The 25,161-nt window shown below is 42.4% G+C and overlaps 1 protein-coding gene across 1 annotated transcript in view; it reads left to right on the top strand.

Annotated features, from left to right (window-relative positions):
* peli1b (pellino E3 ubiquitin protein ligase 1b) overlaps window positions 1–23,389 on the top strand; it is a 40,067-nt gene extending 16,678 nt beyond the window's left edge. Inside the window, exons 2-7 of the mRNA XM_033613447.2 lie at window positions 6,323–6,638; window positions 13,053–13,182; window positions 14,255–14,356; window positions 15,412–15,609; window positions 16,244–16,432; window positions 22,249–23,389. Of these exons, the coding sequence (XP_033469338.2) occupies window positions 6,556–6,638; window positions 13,053–13,182; window positions 14,255–14,356; window positions 15,412–15,609; window positions 16,244–16,432; window positions 22,249–22,827 (1,281 nt within the window). The 5' untranslated portion in view covers window positions 6,323–6,555 and the 3' untranslated portion in view covers window positions 22,828–23,389. The remainder of the gene's footprint in view (window positions 1–6,322; window positions 6,639–13,052; window positions 13,183–14,254; window positions 14,357–15,411; window positions 15,610–16,243; window positions 16,433–22,248) is intronic.
* The last annotated feature ends 1,772 nt before the right edge of the window (window positions 23,390–25,161 follow it).

Consider the following 25,161-nt stretch of genomic DNA (forward strand, 5'->3'; position numbering starts at 1 on the left):
TGTTTCTTACAGTAAGTGTACCGCTTCTAGTAAATGAACCAAAATGGCCACTGGCGGTTTCTTTCATGATTGATCTGATGGTTGTTTTTAATTAGTCATTGGATCTAAAAAATATCAGAAAATAATGGAAATTTGCTGTCAGTTTCCCACAGCCCAAGGTGATGTCTTGTATCTCAAAATCCAAGGGTCCAAAGGTATCCAGCTTACAATGATATTAAACAGAACACACTTCAGTAAAGCAGATGTTGGTGTTTAAGGAGACACAAACCTCTTTTTCTAGTCGCACTAGTGTGCCATTAAAAGTACGCTGAGTAAGCTATTACCTGTTTGTGTCGTACCCGTGGATGTACAAATAATTATCATGGGATTACTCTGATACTTAAAAGAACTTCAAAACGTGATGTGTCTCAGGCAGGTTCTGAAGTTATAGGGAGCGTAATTTTCCATGGTAATGACATCCTCGGAAAGAGTAAGTCACACTGAATTTAGAAATGTGTGTATCATGTCAGTGTGGGGAGAAGCGCCTTACAGTTTGAAAACTTCTGTTCTCGATTATCTCACAGGTGGCGTCCTGCTGTGCCAGCTGAATGTCAGTTCAAGTTCTGCTCTGCCCGTTTTTTATTTGACAGCAGACATTACTCAGTGTTCTTTGAAAATGTTCTTTCTCTCTGGTTGCAGATTTGGTTTTTGGCACTTGTGTTACTTCTATCAAGGGCTGTTACCCAGAGCTGAGCACCTCTCTGTAAAGGGAGCTGTGGGCACAAGAGAGGGAAATGACATTCAAACAGTGGTGCAGTATAAAGGGTACTGGTTTTGTGTACAGATAGCAGCAAGAAGTTAAAGCCCCTCCATCTATTTGTGATAAAGGAGAACAAGCCGTTTGTCACGAGAGATAAAAAGACTGAAGAGGAGGGAAAGTCGAAGAGAGACATTCTGTTTTTGGAAAATAGTTTTCTGTGAGCTTTTGAAGAAAACATGTGATTGTGTTGCTCAACATGGAGCAGCTGGGGAGCTCAAAGCCTCTCGCTCGCAAGCCGCTAGCAGGGAACATGAAAGGTGAGAAACGCCTGAAAGCCTCAGAGTGTTTGAGGATGTGGTGAGAGCCAGTAATACTGGGACGATTCAGTATCTGATGACCTTCTTGATGAAGGGCTCCAACAAAGATCACAGCAGCCACAAGTAAAAAGATGAGCTCTTTTTTTCCCTTCCTAAGATTTCTCATTTTTACACCATACCAGCACTAACAAAACAACTGTCATCCACTTTCGGCCTACATTGTATTGATGCCTAGTTTCAGCCCAGCAGGCAGAATTTCAGTGGCTCCTGGAGTGTCACAACAAAACTCAGACAAAGTGAATATAAAAACCACAGGTTTCTAAACACATTCAGGAGACAGCTGGGAAATTTGCATGAAAATTAATATGAGAAACTCCAAGCAAGATGGATTTAATTTGTTAAAAATCTCGGCACTAGAACACAGATGACAGAACAGATATTAAATGAAATCAAATGAAATTGTAACCATAACTATACAGCACTATTATATACCATTATTGACATGGCAGCAGGTTTGCTTCAAATGAAATAGCTCCATATGTCCAGAAAGCCAAAAACATGTCATCCCCTCTGAGTCTATGCCAGGCATCTGTTATTATTTATTGATATGATGACCCACTTTACCAGCAGGATATCATTACCACTTTCCAGTAATGAAGATGCCACACTGTGTGGAGGTCTTGGTTTTCTTTTCTACCCGACCAGGTGCCTGATGTGGATGTTTTTCTTTGTTTGATAAAGTTTTTGAATCAGCAATTTTTAACTATTTTGGTACATTGTCAAGCCAAATATTTCCAGCTGCTCAAATGTGAGATTCAGTGGGGTTTTTTGTCATATATGATAATGAACTGGATATCTTTGGGTTGGACTGTTGGTTGGACAAAACAAAGAATTGGAATATGCCATCTTAGGCTCTGGGAAATTATAAATCCTACTATTCATTGAGCAAGCAATTTCTGTGTTGAAAATTGATGATTTCAGTACTGGATTTAAAGCGTTGCAGGTACAGAAACTGGGACAACTTAATGTTTAAGTATCACATATCATCAGCAAATAATAATAATAATGTAGGTGTCAGGTACGGGAAGTGTTGTCACATGAGCCAGTAGTTTAAGCCTTAAGGCCTATGAATCAGGACCTAGCCATACAGTCGACTTAGCAGATTAGTTAACACCATACTGTGGTTCCCTCTTTGAGTTCCTCTTTGTCCATGACCCTGTTAGAGCATTTTCTGACCCATTTTTGGTACCTGACCTACCAGCCGAGAAACACTGCCTCTAGTGAGGTTGTTTGTTTCCAAGGAGGCTTGATGCCTTGTGATCCTGAAAGTGTGTCACCCTTTGACTTGCCATATCATCGAGCATTGCACACCTTTTGACTCTAGACAGATGCTTTGTGCAGGACTCAAATCCTGCAGAGGACTCTGTTAACTTTGGGTGTGACCTGGTTGATTGATACTGTTTTCCCTGGGCATGGTTATGTGTTGCCCTTTGGCATACATGCATGCTAAATAGGACAGTTTGACATGTTGCACTGCGGCTCGACTGGCGATAGACTCAAAAGGAAAAGTGCAGCTGTTGCCCCACTTCCGTGTTAACATGAAGACATATTTATGTGTGCTTGCTCCTGCTGCTGTGCATGTACATTTGTTTGTCATGTGTTGTGCTCTGTTGGCAGCCAGCGGGACTGGCAGGTGTCATCCGTGCCTCCTTGCAGTTAAGTTTTACGAGGGCTTTTGTAGGTGTGAGGTTGCTGTTCCCGCTGTCAGCAGCACGCTGTTACAATCCCTGACCTCGGCCCGCAAAGTCAGTCTCACTGAGCTCCAGATCTATTGTTGTAGGACTGTGTGTCTCGGTAGCTAAGCAGCAGTTGGCATGCAGCCACGCTGAGCTCTGTGTCATGCAGAGTTGCAGGGGCCAGAAGCTTAGTCAGACACACTTAAAAAATTATACACACGCCCATACATATAACACATGTGTACGAGTGAGGCCAATTTGAAGCAAATTCCTCAGCCAGTTTAATGATCAGTAATTTGAAATACAAAATGCATGTTTTTCCTCAATGAAAGCCTCTTTAAAGCAGTTGACACATGGTTGTTTCTCCATGTAAGTGAAGTAAGTAGAGAAATCAAAGGTTAAATTAAAGAAAGTAAAAACTGTCAATCAAAATTATTCCTGCTTCTACTCCGCCGCTCATTATTATGAATGTAAAATGTCTATTAGTGGAGCTTTGAATATTACAACAGACATCACTCATCATTAGTTAAATGGAAATGTCTGTAATGCTTAAGTCTAATGTTAAGCTTCAAACTCTTCCCCATACTTTTGGCCTCTTTGGGTATATATTGCTGCACTGAGAAACGGTGAGTTGATGTCCTTGAGCTACAGGAGAGAGCAAGAGGAAAGACAGTTTGTGATTGAAGAATGAGTTACTGCTGCTGCTGCTGCTGCTGCTGCTGCTGTTAGAGTTGTTCTGATACTGATACCAGTATTTGAATTGCCTTCAATACTGCCTAAAATGCTTGATGGAGTACCAGCAAGTATGTCAGTATGGTGGCTATGCAACGATCCATTACCATAATAAACTTTAAAGTAGTTTCACACCCGGATTAAACAGCTGTTTCCCCGGAAATCAGCTCCTCGTAGCCTACACAGCAAGTTAAACTGTGCAGCCACCGGCAGCTGCTGATTTAGAGCAGCGAAGAAGAATTGATTTCTAGTGAATAACGTACTGTAACATTAGCAAAAAGTCAGTTATTTGGCAGCTTCTATGGCATTCATTTTCTGTATGTATTTGTTTATATTTTACACAGGGTTTAACTTGTGCCAGGCCAAACGATGCTAACAGTCATTTCATATTCATACACGGTTACAGCTATCAATTCTTTTAGCACACTTATATCAGATCAGTACTCAGTGTCAGCTGATAGGCAAGTTCAGGTATTGGATTAGGTACAGGGAAGGGGAAAAACAGGGTATCAGAACACCTCTAGTTTTTGTTGAGTTCAAAAGTTGAGACAGGAAGATAATTCAGCACTCTGGACTCTGGATGTGTCCATTAACAGGACCTACTGCACTCAGACCTTTATGTCTTTTGGTCCTCAGCGTCTGGATCCATAGGTAAAAAATCAATTCCTGGCAAGTCAGCCAACAGCTCCCTCGATGCTACTGACTGTGTGCACATGTGAGTGTACTGAGAGGATTTCACATGCACACGATTTAGTGTTTTAGTATGCACTGACAATGCTGCATGTGTGCATGTCTGCGGGATTAACCCCTTCTGTCAGGGGAGCAGGTGGGGCCGAGGGGCTGAGGCTTACATCCAGTTTTGCAGTTCAAACACATCCGTCCTCACCTCCCCCTTCTTTCTGCACACTCATCCAGATCCTCCATTTTGCTGTTATTGCCTCCATCCAGAATAAAACCTCCCCACTCCACCCTGACCTCAGAAAAAGCTGAAAAGATTCAGAGCCATTCTTACCACCTGCTGAACTCTAAAAGATGTTGCTGGATGAAGTACAAGAAGTGCTTAACTTAAATGTGTTGAGCCGTGGTGTGATTTCTATCTGTGCCACCACTGTTTCACCTCCACCCATTCTCCCTCTCACTGTGTGTGTGATGAAGCTGTTTATAACTCGCAGCTCTACCGATGCTGTGGTGTGATCACTGAATATAGATCTGTTGTTAACACAATGCTAACACCCTTGTGAGCGAGATATCGGGATGTGAGTTCTAGCTCCAAGTATTACTTCTTCAGGTGTGAGGGAGGGAACAGTTTGTGTGACTGTGAGGATGCATGAGCAGGTTGGTTTTCAGTGACACTTTAAAACAGGCCCAACAGATGACATCTGGTTAAGTTCTGAAATGCTTACTGAACTCAGGCATCTCAGTACATGTTAGCTAGTACTGAATGATGCTTCTGTTTGACAACACGTCTAAAATACTTCCTTGGAAGGCCTCTGTGTGAACTTCTCCCACTTGGTCTAATGGGACTGTATCTGCCTTCCTGCTCTTCAGCGAGAGTGTTTAGAATAAAAGCCCCGTATCCCTACTCATCATCAAAACACTTTACATCCCATGCTTTATTCATGCGTGGCTTAGCATTCTCTTAGCAGCAAGGCACTCTGGGAATTGTAGGAGAAATATCGTGCCTCATATGAGGAGGGCTGCCTGGAAATGAAGTGATGATGTTATTGTTTCTGTTCTGCTCTTGTTTTGAGAGATGGCGTAGCATATTTATATTCTGCTTTTTTTTTTGTCCACTGAGAGGATGAGAGGAGGAGGTCATACAAGAAGGGTCTTGAGTTAAAGCCATGATACCCTTAGCTTGTTGTGACAGGAAGTTCATCCTCTCCTTTTTCTCATGCCTTCTTCTTTTCTCACACATGCTTTCGTTCTCTGCTCCTCGCTGTGATTTCCTGTGTATTTAGAGAGCTGTGTGTGTTTTTGAGTCATCCTCTGAAGTCAGCATTTACAGACACCCACCTCACTCAGCAAGAATAATAAGCCACATGTACTCCTGACCTTAGTCATATCCCTGATGCTCTGATGAAGGCCTTTTTATTTGAAACTTTGCAAGAAAATCTTGGGAGGTGTGAAGTGTGTGGGGGGTGTATTTGCATTTTATCTACCGAGCGATTTTAGCCATGGAAGTCTTAAAGGGGTAGTTTTGTTTTCCTCATTTTTTTCTGCCTTCTCTTAAGGCAGTTGATTGGTCAATGGAGGAAAACTGTCTGCACAAGTTATCTTGATTAACGAAATCGCCACAGTGCACTGAGTGTACATTATCATGTGGCACTGTGTGTCCACTAAAGCATTATTTCACACACTTGCCCAGGGCAAATTAACTCTCTGTTAGTGCCCTGAGTGAAATATTAATATGATCTCCATTGTAATAATGTCTGAAAATAAACTGCACACATTTAACACTTTTCCACCTGATCTGCTTGCACAAGTCCGTCTCAACACTAAGTGTTAAACAGAATTGAGGAGAAATATCTGACATACCAGACACTATAGAAGTTAACTCAGTAACACATTAAGTATCTTAGAGACTTGCTATTTTTAGTCCACTAGTTAACATTTGCCATCCTGCCACTTCAACAAGAGCTCCGGTGTGATCTGTGGCTGTGAGTGCTGTCCACCTGCATGAAATTAAACATGAACTGAAATCTGTAGAAATCTAAATCTAGAAAACACATGAAAGAATAAGATAAGATAATCCTGCTTCTTCAATTTGTGTTAACCCTTTCCTTTTCACTCTGCAGGACGGGACCAGTGGTGCTGCGAGAGACGGACACATGAAGCATGAGAGGGTGGAGCTGAGGCTCAGCTGACCCTTCCCCTTCCTTCTCCTCCTTTCCCCTGTGCTCCATCCGATCAGCACCTCCCTCCCCCTCCCTTCCCCTCCTTTTCCCTTCCTGTGTCCCTCACCCTGTTGGATCTCACCCATCTTGCCTCCCCTCCTCCTCCTCCACCAAGCCTCAATCAGCCGTGCCCAATGTACTCCCCGGAGCAGGAAAACATCTCCACCACCGCCTCCACCAAAGTGCCAGTGAAGTACGGAGAGCTCATTGTGCTTGGGTAAGCAGTAGTTAATTACATCTTTACATCCAGAAGACACCTGTGAACATATCCTAATGTCCTCAGGCTGTCCCAGGCTCAGAGCTGTAGTTACGTTATGTTGAGTAGCTGTAACGTCACCTGTGTGTATTGGCCACGACTGTCTGTATTGGTCTCTGTTGGATCTACAGTATGAGTCATGGCTGATAATGGTTGGATGTGTAGGTCGCAGAGTGTTGGCTGCTCTAGCTCAGTTCAATCAGTGTTTCCAACACTCCCAGTGTTTGAGTGAGTTTGGAACCACATGAATTCACTCTGCTCATGGACCTGAAAATGTGACCTACCCATGTGTATTTTGTGGTTTGAGCTCTTTTAGTGTATTAACTGAAGACAATTACTGAAGCATACATTTTTGAAACCATTCACCTCCCAGCCATAATTCTGACAATATGCAGTTTGACAGTGTTTTTCACCCAAAAACAATATAAATTGTATATGGTACTCATCTCCCTATGGTCCTTATGTGATCCCAGAAAAAGGTTTTCTATTGAATGGCTTCAAGGCAAGTGAAGTGTGTGAAAAATGAAAGCATATTACATAAGACTTTCTGAAAAGTCCTGTGCATCATTATCCAAGTGTCTTGTATCCATTTGTGGACTCATGGAAATCCAAGTATTTTTGCTTAACTATTGCAAAACAAAACACAAGAAATGCTTTGTTTCAGCCTCAGTCGAAGTTTATTTGCACTGATGTGTTGTCATATTGTCGGGCATGCTGTCATTCAATGAAAACCTTCTTCTGGGACCATAGAGAGCTTAGGGAGGTGAGTACTTTGTGTGAAGTACATACAATGTACATGAGCCATTTTACACATAGATGCTGGGATAGTGCCGCTACGAAGTCCCTTCTGTATACCACCTTAGCTTTTTTTATACAGAGCCAAACAACGGCAGCATAATGCCATCCCACTGTGTGAGTCTAGATAGCATGCCAGCATTCCAAAAGCAAAAGAGGCCTGAATTGTGACATATAACATATGTGCTGGGCAGTGATTTCTAAAAATAATAATGACTTAACATGGCAATAACTATCATCTACTGTCCCTGTTATGAGGCTGATGAGCTCATCCTCTGATTGGAGTGTACGGAGCTCCTGCACCTCATTGTTTTCCCAATTTGTGGACATTTTCAGATGCTTTTCTTCCTCTTTGAGTTAGCTGCTAACTGCTCCAAGCTGCTTTTTACATCTCCTGGCAGAGGTTGGCACATAATACGTCGTCAAAACGTCATACCTGTCCCATCCATTGTCCCGTCCTGCTGGCTGTCCCATATACACAGACATCGACAAAGAGCTGTTACTACCTTCGCTGCCGGCTTAAAGGCAAGATAACTCTGTACCCCCATTCGGCAATCACACCTTTAATGAAGAGCAGCTATGCAGAATTCTTACCTTGAACAGAAGGTGTAAAAGGCGCTTTTGTCTTTGAATGAACTTTTCCTTTAATCTTCCTGTATGCATCAAGAATTACTCACAAGACACAAAACACATTCCTGTTGCTGATTTTACAATATCAGGCTGTGTGACAGTGGAGATAACGTGCACAGAAGAATAGTGAGCTAACAAAGACAGGAAGGAAGACTGCTTGCAAGTAAACATGCATGTTAAGATTTAAAATATTCAAAAAATTTGTCATGGAAATGCTTTTATGAGGAAGGAAATGTATTTGACTCATTGTTACACCTCAAAGAGGCATTTTAGTAAGAAACATTAAATGTGTTTATGTTTGTTTACTAGGAAACGGGGCTCCTTTAACACACAGTGAAGCCTTAATTACAGTGATGCAGATGCACAGTCTGAACAATAATTAAATCCTAACTTCAGAACAATGGAAATAGTGGTGGCAAAGAGTAAAAGAGCTATTGTTGTGGTAAAAGACTGTAGGGAATATAAAGTAAGGATTTAGATGCACTTTGGTTGGTTAATAATTGTGTTGATATCCTCTAATAAGATAAGCAAACAAAGTCTTTAAATAATTCGAGTTGACCACAAGATGTGAACAAATGCAGCGATCCAGGAAATCAAACAGAGACGCTTTCCCAGAAACAACATAAACAATAGTGCTATTTTTGACCGGTTGCACAGGGACATGGACTCAGAGTTCACACAGAAAGGATAGTTAAAGAGTGGGACTCTAGTATTTTTGGAGATTAACTGCATCATTTGAGATATTACAAGATGAGATTAATTTTGTACACGAGCGGCACAGGATACTTATCGTTAACACCTTGGCTCTGTCTTCGTCCAGAGATTTGTTTTGACTCAAGTCCACATTCTCAGCTGTAGGAAAATCCTTCCACACCGCACCCTGCATCTTCAGCATAGAAGACATTTAACTGCACACACACATTCATACACACTTTCTCCAATAACAACTCACAGTGAAGGACTTCCTTTATCTGTCTGTCTCCTGTTTATTCCCCAAAGGGCTATTCCACTCCACTCCCCGTCCCAGCCCACTCCACAGAGGAATGCAGATGTCGGAAAAACTCCTCACACACACACTGTCTTGTGCACGTACAACATATACACACACATTTTTCATGTCTCACACAGACACAAACACAGTTGGTTTCACAGCTGACTCACAGTTTGTTGTGCTGGGTTGTTCTGGAGCGGCATTGTCAGGGAGATGACCGACCGTGGAAATTTTCCCTAGTGGAAAAACGCAGCGAGCAGTTAACGCAGCTCCATGCCTTTACAAGGGAGAACCCCAGTTTTCCGTTTGGCTCTGCCTTTTCCGCTCCTATTTTTTATTCTAGGTCAGGCCACACTTTTTAAAAGGTCAATGGGGGCACTTTTTGCTGGATGACACACGCTGTGCTGCTAGAAAAGACTGCTTTAAGTGTAGTGAACATTTTAACAAGCATTACAGTATGTTTTGTGTGAGAGTGAGTCAAGCCCCGAACTCTGAAGTGAATCCATCACTGTGACACTGTGACAATAATCTGTGATTCATGCAGTATAAGCCACATAAGGTCACACCAACAGAGAGGGCTCTTTCTCCTTGTCAAGCATGGAGCATGTAACCTACTACATTAGCATCAGGACGCTCAGGACCCTAATGTGACACCAACTTAAAGGACTTGTCTTGTAATCAAACAAAAGTTGTGTACACATTTATAAACGCAGTGTGTATCCTTGAGGCCTGACAACTATGTTGAGTACACTTTCCTCCTTATAAAACAGTTGTAAAGCCATTTTTAAAATATTTAAAATTGTGCCACCTTTGCATCAGTGTTAACTAGCTTTCAATCTCCATCTTCCTTGTCTCTCTGAGGTTCTGAGGTATGCAAGATTCAGAAGTCTGAAACCAGGTAAACCCTGGAAAAGTGCACCAACTACAATGTAAGCTAGTGAAGTAGAAGACAAAATAAACTGTTATCCTAATACTGATGATCTTTACTTTTGGCGTTGAAATCTGTTTTCTGTGTACAGTGTTTGGTTTACATGGTGAAGAGTTGAGGTAAATGACTTTACTGTAGTGAACTCCACCCATGTCATTCTGCCAGCAGGCTGAAACAAGTGCTTGGATTTAATTGAGACTCCCGTGTGACCAAGACCAGGCTCGCATATGCAGATACTAATGAAGAAATCCGTCCACACATACCGTGGTGCGGTGTTGTGTCTGGCCTCCTAGCTATCCCCGGTCCAACATTACCATGTTTGAAGCCCAGTGATGCTAATGGCCTAATCCGGAGGAATGCTGTAGTGTCTCTGGGGACGATCTGTTTACATGGACATCCATGTGGCTTTTTAAACAACTGTGACGTCACTGGATACATTGCAGTCGCTCCAAATCCATCTCCGTCTGTTTGTGTACCTGTGTGATTCTGTGGTTGTGGAGCAATTGTACGTCCACATGCAGGATTATGCAAGTACGTTTTTCGTGTATGCCATGAACCTCAGCTGCAGTGTCCCAGGTTTTACAACAGTGCAGCTGTGTTGCATCGGCATTGTTTAATTTCTAAGACAGTGTTCACACAAGGAGATCACTTGAAGAAATATTCTCTCCCTTCTACACCGCATATATGTTTAAAAAAATACTTCAACGTATTTGTCAGCCTCTGCCTTCAGTCTAATAACCTTTGTAATATAAATACAGACAGAGTGACTCGACCATGGGCAGTAATTACTGACACAACCTGTCTTTATGTTTTTATAGGTTTACTGTATAAGTGGTAGCTTGTTGCTGCACACTGAGTTTGGATGGAACACACTCACACACACATGCTTGTTGCTAGTTGTGGGCATTGAATAATACAGTATGTCTGCACAGACACACACACACACACACACACACACACACACACACACACACACACATACAGACTAACTTTTTCCTAACTCTGGTCCTTCCTGCCTCACTGTGTGAACAACCTGTATATACACTCACACACACATCAACATGCACTAACTTGTTGCTAAACGTTGGCCATTGTTTTGGGAGTATTTGGATACATGCATATACTTTCACACATTACTGCCGCCCATGGGAACCTGGGTTTGAACTGCCAGCAACACTTTGAGCTTTCTCCAACAGACTGCCCTGCCCTCTCTCCGGATACGGGCTAAACTTCACCATGGTTACGCTCTTGCCATGGTTACTCTTCCCAAACGTTGCTGTGGCTCTGTTCTCTCACCATGGTTACTCATAAACCCTCCCAGCACCGTTTGATCCCAGCAGATCCGCTCTCTCGGAGAAACATTTCGCTGTAGGCTGGGCGTCCTTACAACCTCTCTGTGCCGTCTTTGCTGGACTCAGTACAATGGGTGGTTTCATTTTGAGAGTCTGATGGGTCAAAGGCTTATTCCAGCTGTGCAGAGGTCCTTTACAGCATGGCCAGCTCTGCTGTAGTCACAGCATTTTCTCTTGTTTTTTCTCAATCATGCTCACTTACTTTAAAAAAACCCTTTTTTTTATAGTACACTTGCGTCTACAGCCCAGGTTTAAGACGATGAATCCTTGATTACTGTATGTGCTTACCTGTGACTGTGACTTTTTCTTACTTATTTGACATTGTCACTGTGCTGTCCACTATTTGTAAAGTTCACCACTGGATTCCCGCTTTTGTGTGACTCTTTTGAAAAGTTCTGAAACCTTAAAAGTTTTATGATAAATGATAAATGCTCTGGAAGTTTAAGAGAAGTTGGGTAATGTGTGTGTTTTGTTTTTTTTAACTTATCCTTTTTAGACAATACATAGCTAAATTACTGCCCTTAAAAAAGCAAATGAATAATAACAATCATTAGCTGAAAACTGCAAAATGCACGGCTAAGCAAAAAGCTACAGGAAGCAATTTAATCATTGTGTATGTCTTCAGATTTCGCATTGCATTTATTGCAGTTGAGTATAGTTACGGTATATCAGAGAAGCCAGAGGAGTCCGTAACTTCTGTGGCTTCTGGATGTCATAACAGTGTTAAAGTAGCGGGCAGTGTTTATGCATGTGGTAATGTTTATAAAGCTGTGGTCCTGTTAGCAGGAATATAATTTCACACTGGTAACAGCTTATCTAAAACATGTGTGTGCAGTACAGAATAAGACCTTGTGTAACATGGGTGTGCTTGCTGTTTGACAGCAGGCAGTGTGTTTCATATACAGACGTTTATACCTGGAAAGTACAGTTACAGTGTTTAGATCATTGGCTGCTTTAGGGAATGTGAACTTTGTTGCTCCATTCAGGGTTTTTTGATTACTATACCAAATTTTGCTTTTGTTAATTACATACTATTGTTGTTTATATTGTTGTTATCTTGATTTTTATGAATGCTTCTTTTCTATTATGATGGATTGGCCACAGACGGGTCACTTTAAGTCAATAACACACAAACACACCGTTGATATGCTGAAATGAAGATGGATGGAGATGACGAATGTTTCCTGAATGTTTTTTTTACTTTAGGAAATCCAGCAAGACACACACATACACACACGCTCTGAGAGACACACACTCACAGAGACACAACAGCACAGTCACGGTGTTGTCGGGAGTCACAGAGACTCCATTCTGTTGGAGGGAACGCCTCTGTTTATTCTCCTTTCCTCTGCCATGTATCAGGCTAAATGAGTCTCTTTGTGTGTTTATTTTCTCAGCCCATCTGGGGTTATGTTTGGAGGGCTTTGTTGTTTATGCGTACATGATGTGCTTTTGAAAAAAAAAAAAAAAGCATGTATGAAAAGTATAGGCTGCAATTTGAGTGCGTGCATGTGTATATGGTCTTAGAGGCATGAAGGGAGTGCACCAGAATGCCTCAAGCATTTTTCCACAATGACTGTTTTTCCAGTGTATTATATGGCCACTCAGACAATAATGCCCTATTGTTTTGTGTATGTATGTGTGTGTTTATGTTTGTGTGTTCGTGTGTGTACGTGCAGGTACAATGGCTCTCTGCCCAACGGGGACCGAGGCAGGCGCAAGAGCCGCTTTGCACTTTGTAAGAGACCGAAGGCGAACGGGGTAAAACCCAGCACAGTTCACATCGCCTGCTCTCCACAGGCAGCCAAGGTGAAGCACAAAAACACACATACAAACACACAATACACTATGATGTAGTCATCCCAGGGATTACCGAACTGCAGTCATCGAAACCCCACACATCAGCAGTTTCACTCCTTTTCTTGAACTGAAAGTTTATGTTTAGGTGAGTTTCAAGGCTACAGAGTTCATGAAACACATTACAAACATACTGAGTGATATGGAAAATACATGTGCATCAGTTAGAGAATAGCATTCTTTACTCCTTCTCTTAAAAAAGGTTCGTCTCTGTAGGTGTGCGATTTTATTTGTCTGACAACATCAAATAAAACACACCCAGTTGAGTGGATTTGGCCGCGCTGCTCCACCAAAGGCTTTATTGAAATTCTGTTTGCTTTTGTTCTGTGATATTAAAGTACCAGACACGCATGCGCACACACACACACACACACACACACACACACACACCGTGAACAGGACAGGAAAAGGAAAGAGTTCAGTAAAGCTTCCCTGAGTTAGCAGAAAAGGGAAAACGAGCAGGTACAAGCCTCTGTCAGAGTTACAAAGGAATTTTTACACAGCGTTTAACTGGAAGGTTTATAAGAGAAACAAATGTGAACGGTGCAGTGGAAGGTAACTGAGCGTTTGCTAGCAAAGTCCTGGGAAGCACATGTCCGTGTGTTTCCATTGTCAGTTATACAGCAGCCCAGAAATCTGTTAAATTAACATGAGGCTGGACACACACTTTTGTACTTTCTCACACACACAGGCCAAGGTTTTAGCTGATGTTATTTAGAGAGTCTTGAAGAGCGTTTGTTCTTTAGTTTGGGTGGTCCTAACTGACTGAAAAGATGTCGAGGCTGTGTTTAGTCCAGCTAGTGACTACATAACTGAACTCTTCACCCACTCCACCCTTCCTATGTGTATCTGTTGTTCTCTGCACAGATAAGTGAGCAGGCGTTTTTGCTATAAAGCATGTCCAGGTTCAATCCTCGTGTATGTTTGAAGTGAAGGGTTTGATTTAAGAGCACCTGAACATCTTTACTTTTATCTTTTTATCATCTCTGTGTTCATCTATCCTTCCTTCCCTCTGTCCCATCAGGCCATAAGCAACAAAGACCAGCACAGCATCTCTTACACTCTGTCTCGAGCCCAGACGGTGGTGGTGGAGTACACCCATGACAGCAATACAGACATGTTCCAGGTAACAAGCCTCAGTCACTCCTACTCACATGCTTTCCTTGTTATCAGCACACCTGGTCTGAGATCAGTTGTGCAGACTGTGCACCCTCATTTCAACATGACAACAGTCTGGGAAAAAAAATCTTGTGGTGCGAGCAGCACAACAACTCAGGGATGTTCAAGGTCTTGTAGTCTTCAGGTGGTTTACCAACACAGTCAGCAATGGGAGCACCAGCAGCTTAAAAAAAACCCTTGGTGCAGTTTGCAAACAGAATTTGCAAAATCTTACCTCTTGGAGTCATAACTAAGTCAAGTATGAATACACAGACATGATACTTATATTTTTAGATTCAGTGTGATGGACACTTCCTGAGCATACCGTTATTTCCAATGTCCATCACAAATAAACGTCCATGAATCCACTTAGAAATAATACAAAAAATATGCTCCAGAACCTTTGTGAGAAAAATCAGGTTTTTAAGTTTTCTTCAGCATCAAAATAATCCAGTGATACTCATTATACTGATTAAACTTAACTTCTAATAGCTAATTCAGCATACTTCTGATGGTGCCGATAAATCAAAATTTAAAAATATATAGCTAAATGTCTCTATGACAACATAATACTTCTTGTAGAAATCCTCCAAGGCTCCTGAATTATGGGAACTGTGGTTCCAAAACTGAGAGGGGGGTTTAGTTGTGAGGTTGTACAGAATGTCCTCAAGGTTATTATGGGTTTTATGCAGCTTAGCAATGTATGTGAACCAGCTGAAATCTTGGCTCCAAGGTCACCTAGCTACATGCTGTTTTAGAAACAGAAAGCACAAACTGTTTGCGTTTTCTTCCTCGCTATATTTACTTGCAAACCAGTTTTTTGGCATTATTCATCTAAATCATTCTTCTTCTGTTCATAGTCTGTATTATTTTTTTTTAAAGACTTTGTCTCAACTATTCTGTTGTTACACTCTTCTCCAGCAAGTCTCCTCAGAGGGAATAGATTATTGTTTTATCTCATAAATGGAATACATTGTCATCTTGTCTTAAACTTGCAACAACAAATCTCTATCTCTTCACCAGATTGGTCGATCGACAGAGAGTCCCATAGACTTTGTAGTGACGGACACTGTGGCGGGCAGCCAGAGTAACGCAGACACCCAGTCGGTCCAGAGCACCATCTCCCGCTTCGCCTGCCGCATCATGTGCCAGCGCACGCCGCCTTACACCGCACGCATCTATGCTGCTGGCTTCGACTCCTCCAAAAACATCTTCTTAGGGGTGAGCGTTGAGCTGTCTGGAGCTTCAGACACATGTAGGCGAGTGTGAGCGAGTAAAAGGCAGAAAGATGAAGGGAGAAAGCACCAAAGAACCATTTGATATGGAAGATAAAACTCTCCGTGCAAAACCTTTAACCTGATTTCTTTTCCCAATCATGTTTGTTTTTACTGTCCTATCTATTTTTCATTTAATGTCAGAAGCAGACGTCATTCCTCTTGATTTGTTATGGTCATGACAGCAGAGGGGCAACAACAAACGTCCTGTCAAAGTGTCCGTGGCTACAACATGACAAGCTAATTTGATAAAAGAGGAACTGACTCCACATAATTTGCTTTTCAGTCTTGTTTTTTTTAAGCCATAGCAGCATGTCAGTGTGTACAACAAAATGCTACAGCTACACAAGTCAAGGATGAGTTTCTAATAGTACCTGTTCATCCTATATTGTGCTTTGCCCCTGTTGAGTTCAGATGTTCGGGGTTTAGTCACAATATAAATCAGAATATACAAACTTCTAAATCTTAAACAACTGAGTGACAAGATACATGTATTACAGATGTTTGATTTGGAACTACATGATGAAAAATTCAATTGTCCCTGTCCTTATAACACCTTCTCATGTCCTGGTTTTCCTCAGGAGAAGGCTGCTAAGTGGAAGACATCTGACGGTCAAATGGACGGGCTGACCACCAACGGCGTGCTGGTGATGCACCCTAGAAACGGCTTCACCCAGGACTCCAAGCCAGGCGTCTGGAGGGAGATCTCAGTCTGTGGCAATGTTTTCACTCTGCGGGAGACCCGCTCAGCGCAACAGCGAGGAAAGATGGTGAGAAAAGATGCAAAACGTGTAGCTCCACATTCACTGGTGCGCTCAGTGTGCCCAAAACATTCAAAACAGAGATTCAGCTACTGAAGAGCTTTCACAGTCAGGGTGCGCTCATCAAGTGTTTCATCATTGCTGCTTTAGAAAGGAACCGTGCTAGTGGGTTTTCTAAAGGTTTGTGTTTGTGTCTTTCTTTCACCCCCTCCCCTCACTCCAACACTCTCACACTCTTGTACCAACTTTGTGACTCAGGCAGCGGGAGGTTAGTCAGAGCTTAACACCACCAGGGGGTTATCGGGATGCCATCCCCATGGCAACAGGTCCGGCTGTCAAAGCTGTGTGTTACAGGACCTTGTAAGGGGATCCTCCAGCTGACGTCGGAGCCTCTCAGCCAATCATAACCCTCACTCTGCCTTGTCAGCGTGGCCACCTGTGGCATTCCTCTGATTGAATTTAGGTTGTTGGTGGTGTGTTTGATGAGGCTTTATTCCTCCTCCATTCCTCTCCTCTCCATCCTGCCACCCACAACATACACATCATCAACCACGAGCACACAGTCAGCAGTTCTAGCATTAATCCGTCTCTTTATCTGGGGTGCCACCTGTTTCCAAGTCTCTCCAGCGCAGCACAAATTAACAGCTCTCTTATCTGCACCTGCCCTTTACCATCCAGAGAGTTAACTGTGTGTGCATTATCCACCACTACAGAGACCACTCGTTATTTCACACGTGATTGACAATTTAGGTAGTCGGCTATGGGAAAGCACCTATAATAATTATGTACGGTGACAGAACATGATGGGCTTTAATGGTCCGAATGCACACAGGAGACCTCTCAGTGGAGTCCTCTGCGTGTTGATGCTGTCAGAGAGATCATTTTTGGATACATTTTGAAGGATTTTTTTAATGTAAGTAGGCACTATTATTGTATGAAGAAAAAAGACAAACTAGAATCAAAGCTGTAAACTTAAATTAAGCTGCTTCAGCATACGCATCTGCTCTGTATAACAAATGCTCTGTGTTCTCTTTTGAGAAAAAACAAAAGAAACCAAAAGGAAACATTTATTTTATATGTTATTTTTTTTGGCTTTATGATGGCGCCCCCTATTTGCCTACATAGAAAAAGAACTTGTTTCCAATAGCCAATTTTAAACCATATTTGCATGAAGCACTGACATTAGCATTCTATCACAGGCAGAACAGACACACTGAGCCAGACAGCAGCCTGCTACGCAACACAAGAACCACAGTCTCTGAACAGTGGCAGCCTACATTAGCTGTCCTGCTAAAGTCTTCTTCCTTCTTGTCCTGTGTCTTAACTTGCTGAGCGAACGACTAAACAAACTCTCACAGGGGGGAAAGTGCACTGCTAACATCAGTTTGCAGTTCAATGAGCTGAAGCACAGCGTGTAATCTTACCACTCTGGTTTGTTTACAGGGTTCCTGCAGATTCTTAAAAAGTCTTAAAAGGCACTGAATTCATTCATTTAGAAATAAGGCTGTTATTGGTATTAAAATGCATAAGATCATCTTTCAGAAGTCCTAAAAATGCTAAGACACAGGAGGCAGGATTATATAATTTTTTTCTTCCATTCTTTTTGCTTATTCAAAAAACGCCTCTTGCAGTAACGTCATGCAGATCAAAAGGGTTCACTGTCTGTTAGCTCCGCTCCTGTCGTACCCTGGACGACACAGTGAAGTGCAAATTCAACAATTGGCTATTTAACCAAGATTTTTCAGCGTGGCGGACACCAATACAAGGCAATGCATACAAGGCTTGGTGTGTATTATACAGAGGTAGAGCAGGTCGTCCACTAATTGGAAGATCAGCGCTTCAATCCTCGGCTCCTCCAGTCCGCATGTGGAAGTATCCTTGGGCAAGATACTGAACCCCAAATTGCTCACGATGGCTGTTCCATTGGTGTGTGAGAGCCTGTGAATGGTTACCGAGTAGCAGGTGACACCTTGTATGGTATCCTCGGCTATTACTGTTTGAACGTGTGTGTGAATGGGTGAATGAGACATGTAGTGTAAAAGTGCTTTGAGTTGTCGGAAGACTAGAAAGGTGCTTTGCAAGTTCAGTCCATTAATGGGAGTCGAGGCAGTGGCAGGTATATCCAAGTTTCGTTGACGTCAGTTCATTTTTTTGTTCCCTCAATTTTTGTTATTGTAAAATTGCTCTAAAATTTCACTCTGAGTGGCATTAAAAAGACTCTTTAAAAGTCTTTAAGCTAACTTGCCTCAAGCTGTAAGGACCCTGTGTTTAGATGTTGGTGCGGTCCTTACTTTTCAATACCACTAACAACATGCTGTCTGTGCATGACATGTCAACTGAAGCACAAGTTTGTTTACTCTGTCTCTGTTCCCTCCTGGTGCTCAGCCTGCGAGCTGCTGTCAATCAAACACAGACACCGACGGGCCTGTTTAGCCACTGAACTGCAGCATTTCTGATACTTCTATTACAACAATTATATATTATATATTATTATCAACACATTTAAAAAAACACCTTGACATTTGACCTTAATTTCAGTTGTTCTTTGACAACATACAGTCATTTTAGATTAACTTCTTTGAGGTTTGTAATATAATGTAATGCACCCTCCCCTCACCGCTCTGTAAATGGGATAACTGCCCTACATTAGTGAAGGTTAACAGCTGAAGGACTTTCTGATTGAATGGGGGGGGGGGGGGGGGGGGGGGGGGGGGGGGGGGGGGGGGGGGGAATGTCATCTCAGCAAGTTTGCCAAAAAGCTATCTAGCTAGCCTGTGTGTGTCTTTGTGTGTGTATGTTAATAGGCACCTAAAGGGGGCTGCTGAATGAATTTAGGGTTTTAAAATCCCTTGTTTGTTCCCTCGCCTGTCCTTTAAAAAACATCCATTAGAAAAATGGAGAGAACGCTCACTGAGAGAAAAAGATTAAGGCTAAAAATAACAGTAACATTTGTCTTTTTAATGGATGTTTTTATTTATTTTAAAGCAGTAAACACCAGGCATTATTTTAGTAGTTACTGTGAGGTAAAGATGAATGATGTGAGGCGGGTTGGTCTCAGTTTGTGGACGGACTCACTCAGCCTTGCCAGCAGGGCAGCTGCCTGCCCTCCTGCAGTTGGACACAAGGTTGAAGCCAGCTTAATTAGGAATATCTTACAGTGCAGTTCACACACACACACACACACACACACACACACACACACACACATAGAGAGGTTTTCAGTGAGCCTGCTGTAAGGGCTGTTGTGAAGTATAATAAATGAGCACAGTGTCTGAGCCCCTGCTGCGTTTAATAAAAGCTTTTGTGCTGATAAATGTTCGCTTCTGTGTAATTTAATTATAACTGTGTGTCGAGGGTGAGAGTGTGCGGATGTTTACATGGATCGACTCGACCTGGAGCGCTCAGATCATTAAACCTGAGTGTGGTAATTTATTGATCAGACAAACACTTTTTCAAACTGTCATCCTTTCCTTGACGTGGAGGTGGGTTATTGATTAGAGGAGCAGCCATGTGACTCCAAAGTTTCTGGTTTGAAATCAGCTGAACAGCTGGGAAAATCTGAGCAGGGAGGGGAGAAAAACAATAACAACTGTCTCCCTCGAGCGAGACGCTGAACTCTTACCCGTTCCAGTTGAGCAGCTTGTTGGCCAACAGTAGAAAGACTGTGGTTTTACTGGGCAGATGTGAATGTGTGTTACTGCATCAGTGTGCGAGAGCTTAGCGAACCTTCCCGGGATGAATGAAGGTTAAAAACTGTCACCAGGAGGGACACATCAACCTGTGGCGGTGTTGTGCTGCCGCCACAGCAATGTGTTTGCCCCGAGCAACTCAGTGACCTCGGCGCCAGCGTTAGTATGGGTGACCTCACCAAAGAGCCCTGGGAGCTCCCCGCTTCTGTGTATCACTCTTTTAAAAATAGTTTTTTCGTCCCTCCCTGTGCGCTCAGTCTTTCTCTCTTCATCCTCTCATTTTTGTCTATCTCTGGTTATCTAAATGTGGAATTTCCCCTCAGCGTCTGATCTGTGCCTCATCAAGACTGTAGTTTACCAAATTTTCCAGCAGCTCTCAGTCCTGTTCCTCCACCCACTCACCCCCTTCGTTGCTCTTTTAATTTCCTCATGTCATCTTGCCTCCAGCTGTCAGCCCCCCTGCCTCCTCCCTGAGCCACACAGCTGTCTGAGGTGTGCCTGCGTTACACTGCCACCTGCTGTGTCCACACGAATACTACTATAAGGCAGTCCATCCGTTTTCAATCTCTTATCCTGTTCAGTGTCACAAAATGAGCTGGAGGTGTTGCAGGGTGCATACAGGAAAGTCACTAGTCCTTGAGAGAGGCTGGAATCAGTTCAGTATAAGTGAAAAAAGTAATGTTTGAAAGATGTGAAAAATCAGCAGCTTTTGTCTCTCTGTCATTTTGGACTGAAACTTTTTATAGAAAGACATTTGAGGATCATTTTTCATTATTTTGTGGACTTCTCATAAACTAAAAGATAATGTCAGTGTGTCAGTGATAGGTAATATAAAATCATCTTTAGTTGCATCGTTATTATTGTCATTTTACAAAGCTACATTTACACAAATACATCAGCTTCCATCTGTAGTGTTTCAACAGCAGTAAGGCTCGAAAAAACTAATCAAGTGAAAAGTCAGTGAATGTATTATGGTTATTTTTAGCTAAGCTAGCGGGGGGCTCTGGGGATGGCAGTGTGGGTTGGTCTGGAAATGTCTCAAAAAATATTATTGTAGATAGTTGTCAGGAAATTGTACTGACTTTGATGATCTCCCAACTTCTTATCTAACATCATCCATCGTGTACAGACGTTCATGTTAATGTTATCCACAGGATGAATTGTAATCAGGTCTGTAGCTACCACTGGGGGAAACAGAGTTCATGTGCTCTGTGTTTTTTCTGGGAATTTGACCTTGAGTGCAGGTTATATTTTATTATTTAAAATTGTAGATGCAATGACCTTAAAATGTGCCAGTGTTTAAGACAAAGTAAGGTTAGAAAAAGTAAGAGATAGATAATGAATAGATACAAACATTTAAAAACTGTTTGAACCAAATGTTATTCTTGGAGATCAAACTCATACAAATATTCTTTAGAAAATCATGTAGAGAAACTCAAAGGAGCCTCTTTGCAGAAATGAAATATAACATTCCTAGGCATTTGTTTTCATAATGTATAATCACCTTAATCTAAGAATAGTTGTGTTTTCATTACCTTAGAATGAGCTGTTCATGTCTACATAGGGAGCTGATCCTTTTCCAGTGAGTCCTCCATGTTGCACCTCCATGGAAAGGACAAACCAAACACTGGCTCTAGATAGGGCCATTCTCATTTTACATTGCCTGAAGGCCATTACAGGTTCTCCAATACACTTGGGAAGGGAGGGATGAGCAGAGGAGTATTAAGTTGGTTACAGTCTGCAACCTCATCACTAGAAATCCTATATACTGGACATTTCAAGGGTTTTTAGATGCAGAGTTAGTGTGACCTTTTAAAGATGTTTCCAACTAAAAGTCATTCCTGGTGGAGCAGAGGAACCTCCTAGAAATATTCATTAATTGAAGACAATATTTTACTTAAATATAATTGAACAGATGAATGAATTAGTTTTACAAAAGTCCTTGACATTACCTGGGGTTGGACAAGCTGCTTGGACACACAACCTCCGTATTTCTAAAATCCTCGCTACTGCCCTGATTGTCACATCGTGTCTTGTTTGATATTCAGTGATCTGAGGGTTCAACCTGCTGTATTTTGTATTTAAATACTTCTGTTGTCTGTAGCAACTCATCTTTATAATGTGCCTCTGTTCCAGGTGGAGACTGAGAGTCAGGAGCTGGTCGACGGCTCTCTCATCGACCTTTGTGGCGCGACTCTGCTGTGGCGTACTGCCGAAGGCCTGTCTCGCACCCCCACCCTCAAACACCTGGAGGCGCTTCGGCAGGAAATCAACGCAGCCCGCCCACAGTGTCCCGTGGGCTTCAACACGCTGGCCTTCCCCTCCATGCGTCGCAAGGACACGCCAGACGAGAAGCAGCCCTGGGTCTACCTCCAGTGCGGCCACGTGCACGGCTACCACAACTGGGGCAACCACCGCGAGGAAAGGGAGGGCCGGGAGGGCCGGCAGAGGGAGTGTCCCATGTGTCGAGCTAAAGGGCCATACGTGCCGCTGTGGTTGGGCTGCGAGGCGGGGTTTTACGTGGACGCCGCCCCGCCCACTCACGCCTTTAACCCCTGCGGCCATGTTTGTTCAGAGAAGACAGCGGGCTTCTGGAGTCAGATCCCGCTGCCACATGGCACGCACACCTTCCACGCCGCCTGCCCCTTCTGTGCCCAACAGCTGACTGGTGAGCAGGGCTTCGTCAGACTCATCTTCCAGGGACCCCTCGACTAGCAGGGCGACTTCCCAGCATCCTTTGGATAAAGCAGAGCGGGGAGTTTTTTTTGTTAAGACCCTGCTATGAAAACGGGGAGCGACACAGATTTGTTTTCTTTCCTCTGCAGTTAAGATAAAAACTTTTTTCTGGACTTTTTGTCTCTCTCATTTTTAAGTGACCTTTGTATTGCTTTTTCATGAATGACGACAAAGATTTCTATATTTTCACGTGAAACCAGAGACACAAAAACCAAACAGAGAACACTGCTGGGTAAACCTTTTGTTCGTTTCTCGGAAAGAACTTTCAACAACAGTATTTTTCTAAATTACTAATGTACCGTAGTGCAAATGTACGGTTTTTATTCATGTTTATTGTTGCAATATACATCTGTGTACATCTCTTAGAGCTAATTTAAACAAAGATGTTTATTTATGGCCCAGGAACCATCGCTTCATCCTATATCTGTCAGATATGCCTAACATCAATACTATTTAGCATTTTAATTTGAAAATACAGTATATTGTTAATCCGATATAAAGTTCTAGGTGTGTTCTGAGGGTTTCGTTCCTTGTCCCTCCCCGTCCATGTTCACCCCTCAGATCTGTTTGTCGTATTTATACACCCCGTCCTCTGGCGTGCTCTCACCCTGTGTGTTAACCCCTCAGTTATACTTCTCGCCTTTTCACATTCAAAGCAATAGATTTGGAACGGAAACCTCCTAAAGCATTATGGAAGTCCTCTGGGCGTCTGTGTAACACTCAGACAGCCTGAATGGACTGCTCCCTCCCTTTAAAGTCCGAGTGAAACATTTCTGTGGGTGAGTGAATCTTTTCTGATCACATGTTAGCCATGATACCGCAGCTATGTAGCACACACACAAACATACACACACACACACACACACACACACACACACACACACAAACCAGACCTGGTTAAATACTTTTTATTAATTAAAAGTGTAAAGGAACTTGCACCCAAACATTTATTGTACAAAAATAAGAATATAGATGTTACAAGTGCTGTTTATTCCTTACTCTGCTTCTCTGCTGTGATGTTTGGGGCTCACCTGCACAGGTACAGCAAGAATGACACCCATTGTTTTGCCAGATACAGTATTCTGATCAGTATTAATCTGAGCTTAGAAAGTTATTTTTGCTTTAGGCATCTTACAACAACATCCTGACTGTTTTTAACCAGATATTTAAATGAAAACTTTCGCTCCAGCCAGTATTGGAAGATGCTGTTAGAGGCTGATAAATGACGTGGTTTATTTTAACACTGATTTACGGCACCGTTTCCGGCATGATTTTAAACACTAGTCATGATTTATGAGAGGGAGGAATTTCAGTGTGCTTCTCTGTCTCTCTCAGCTGATCTGTACCAGTGCAGGAAGTCCCATCTGTCTGAACACAACATAAGATAAACTGTAGCTGTTTGACTCAGGTTTGATCCACACAAACACATGCATGGCTTCACGTTAGAAAATTGTCTTCATGGGTGTGTGTGTGTACTCATCAGGGCTTCGTATTAATTTGTGCTTTCCAAACAGTGTGCTGAAGTGGCCCCATGGATCATTTTAGGGGCAACGAGCTGTACAGTGTGAGAGCAAAATATCAAGACTGCCTTCTCTTTTATTAACCATGATGAGAACTGTTAGCTCTCTAATAACGGTCACAAGGGCTAAATGAGAGTGCCGTTAACGATGTCAAAACAAGCTTTTAATTTCAGCAGCTTTATTGAAACACAGTTGCCAACAGATCAATTTGTGATAAATGTGGTTCAAATAAGAGCCTGCAGTTTAATTAAACATTAATTCTGTGAGGTGGACAAACAACAGAAAGAAACTCTTGTCCGTTGTCTGGTTTATATGTTCCTCCCAAACCAGTCAGTCACAGAAAAGTCAACTTCTATGTAAAACCTGCTATTTTTTAAAAAAAAATTGACCAGTTGTGTTTCATTAGAATGAATTAACGTGACATAAATATCAATAGCAGCACTGTTTGTTCAGGAGCTCATTGATATTTTGGTCCTGACCAGTCAGGAACGAGTACTAATGTAGTACTGGTTCGTAATACCCATCCTTAGTTTATCCCACATTTAGTGCTAAATGATTAATCATTTTTATATTAACATCAAATCTGGAATGGAGCAAGTAATCACAGCTGTGATTTTTATTTTTTTGGTGGGGTTTGGGGGTGTTTAATCCTTTATTATGTAGTCATTAGAAAGATGACAGAAAATGAGGGGATAGAGAGACAAAGCTTGAAACAAAACCAGAGACGTTGGGGTTCATGGCCGGCGTCTCAACCTGGAGTCGCCATCTTCCTATCTTAGATTCAACCAGCCAT

Source organism: Epinephelus lanceolatus, chromosome 17, assembly GCF_041903045.1.
Source record: "Epinephelus lanceolatus isolate andai-2023 chromosome 17, ASM4190304v1, whole genome shotgun sequence".
In the NCBI taxonomy this organism is placed as follows: domain Eukaryota; kingdom Metazoa; phylum Chordata; class Actinopteri; order Perciformes; family Serranidae; genus Epinephelus; species Epinephelus lanceolatus.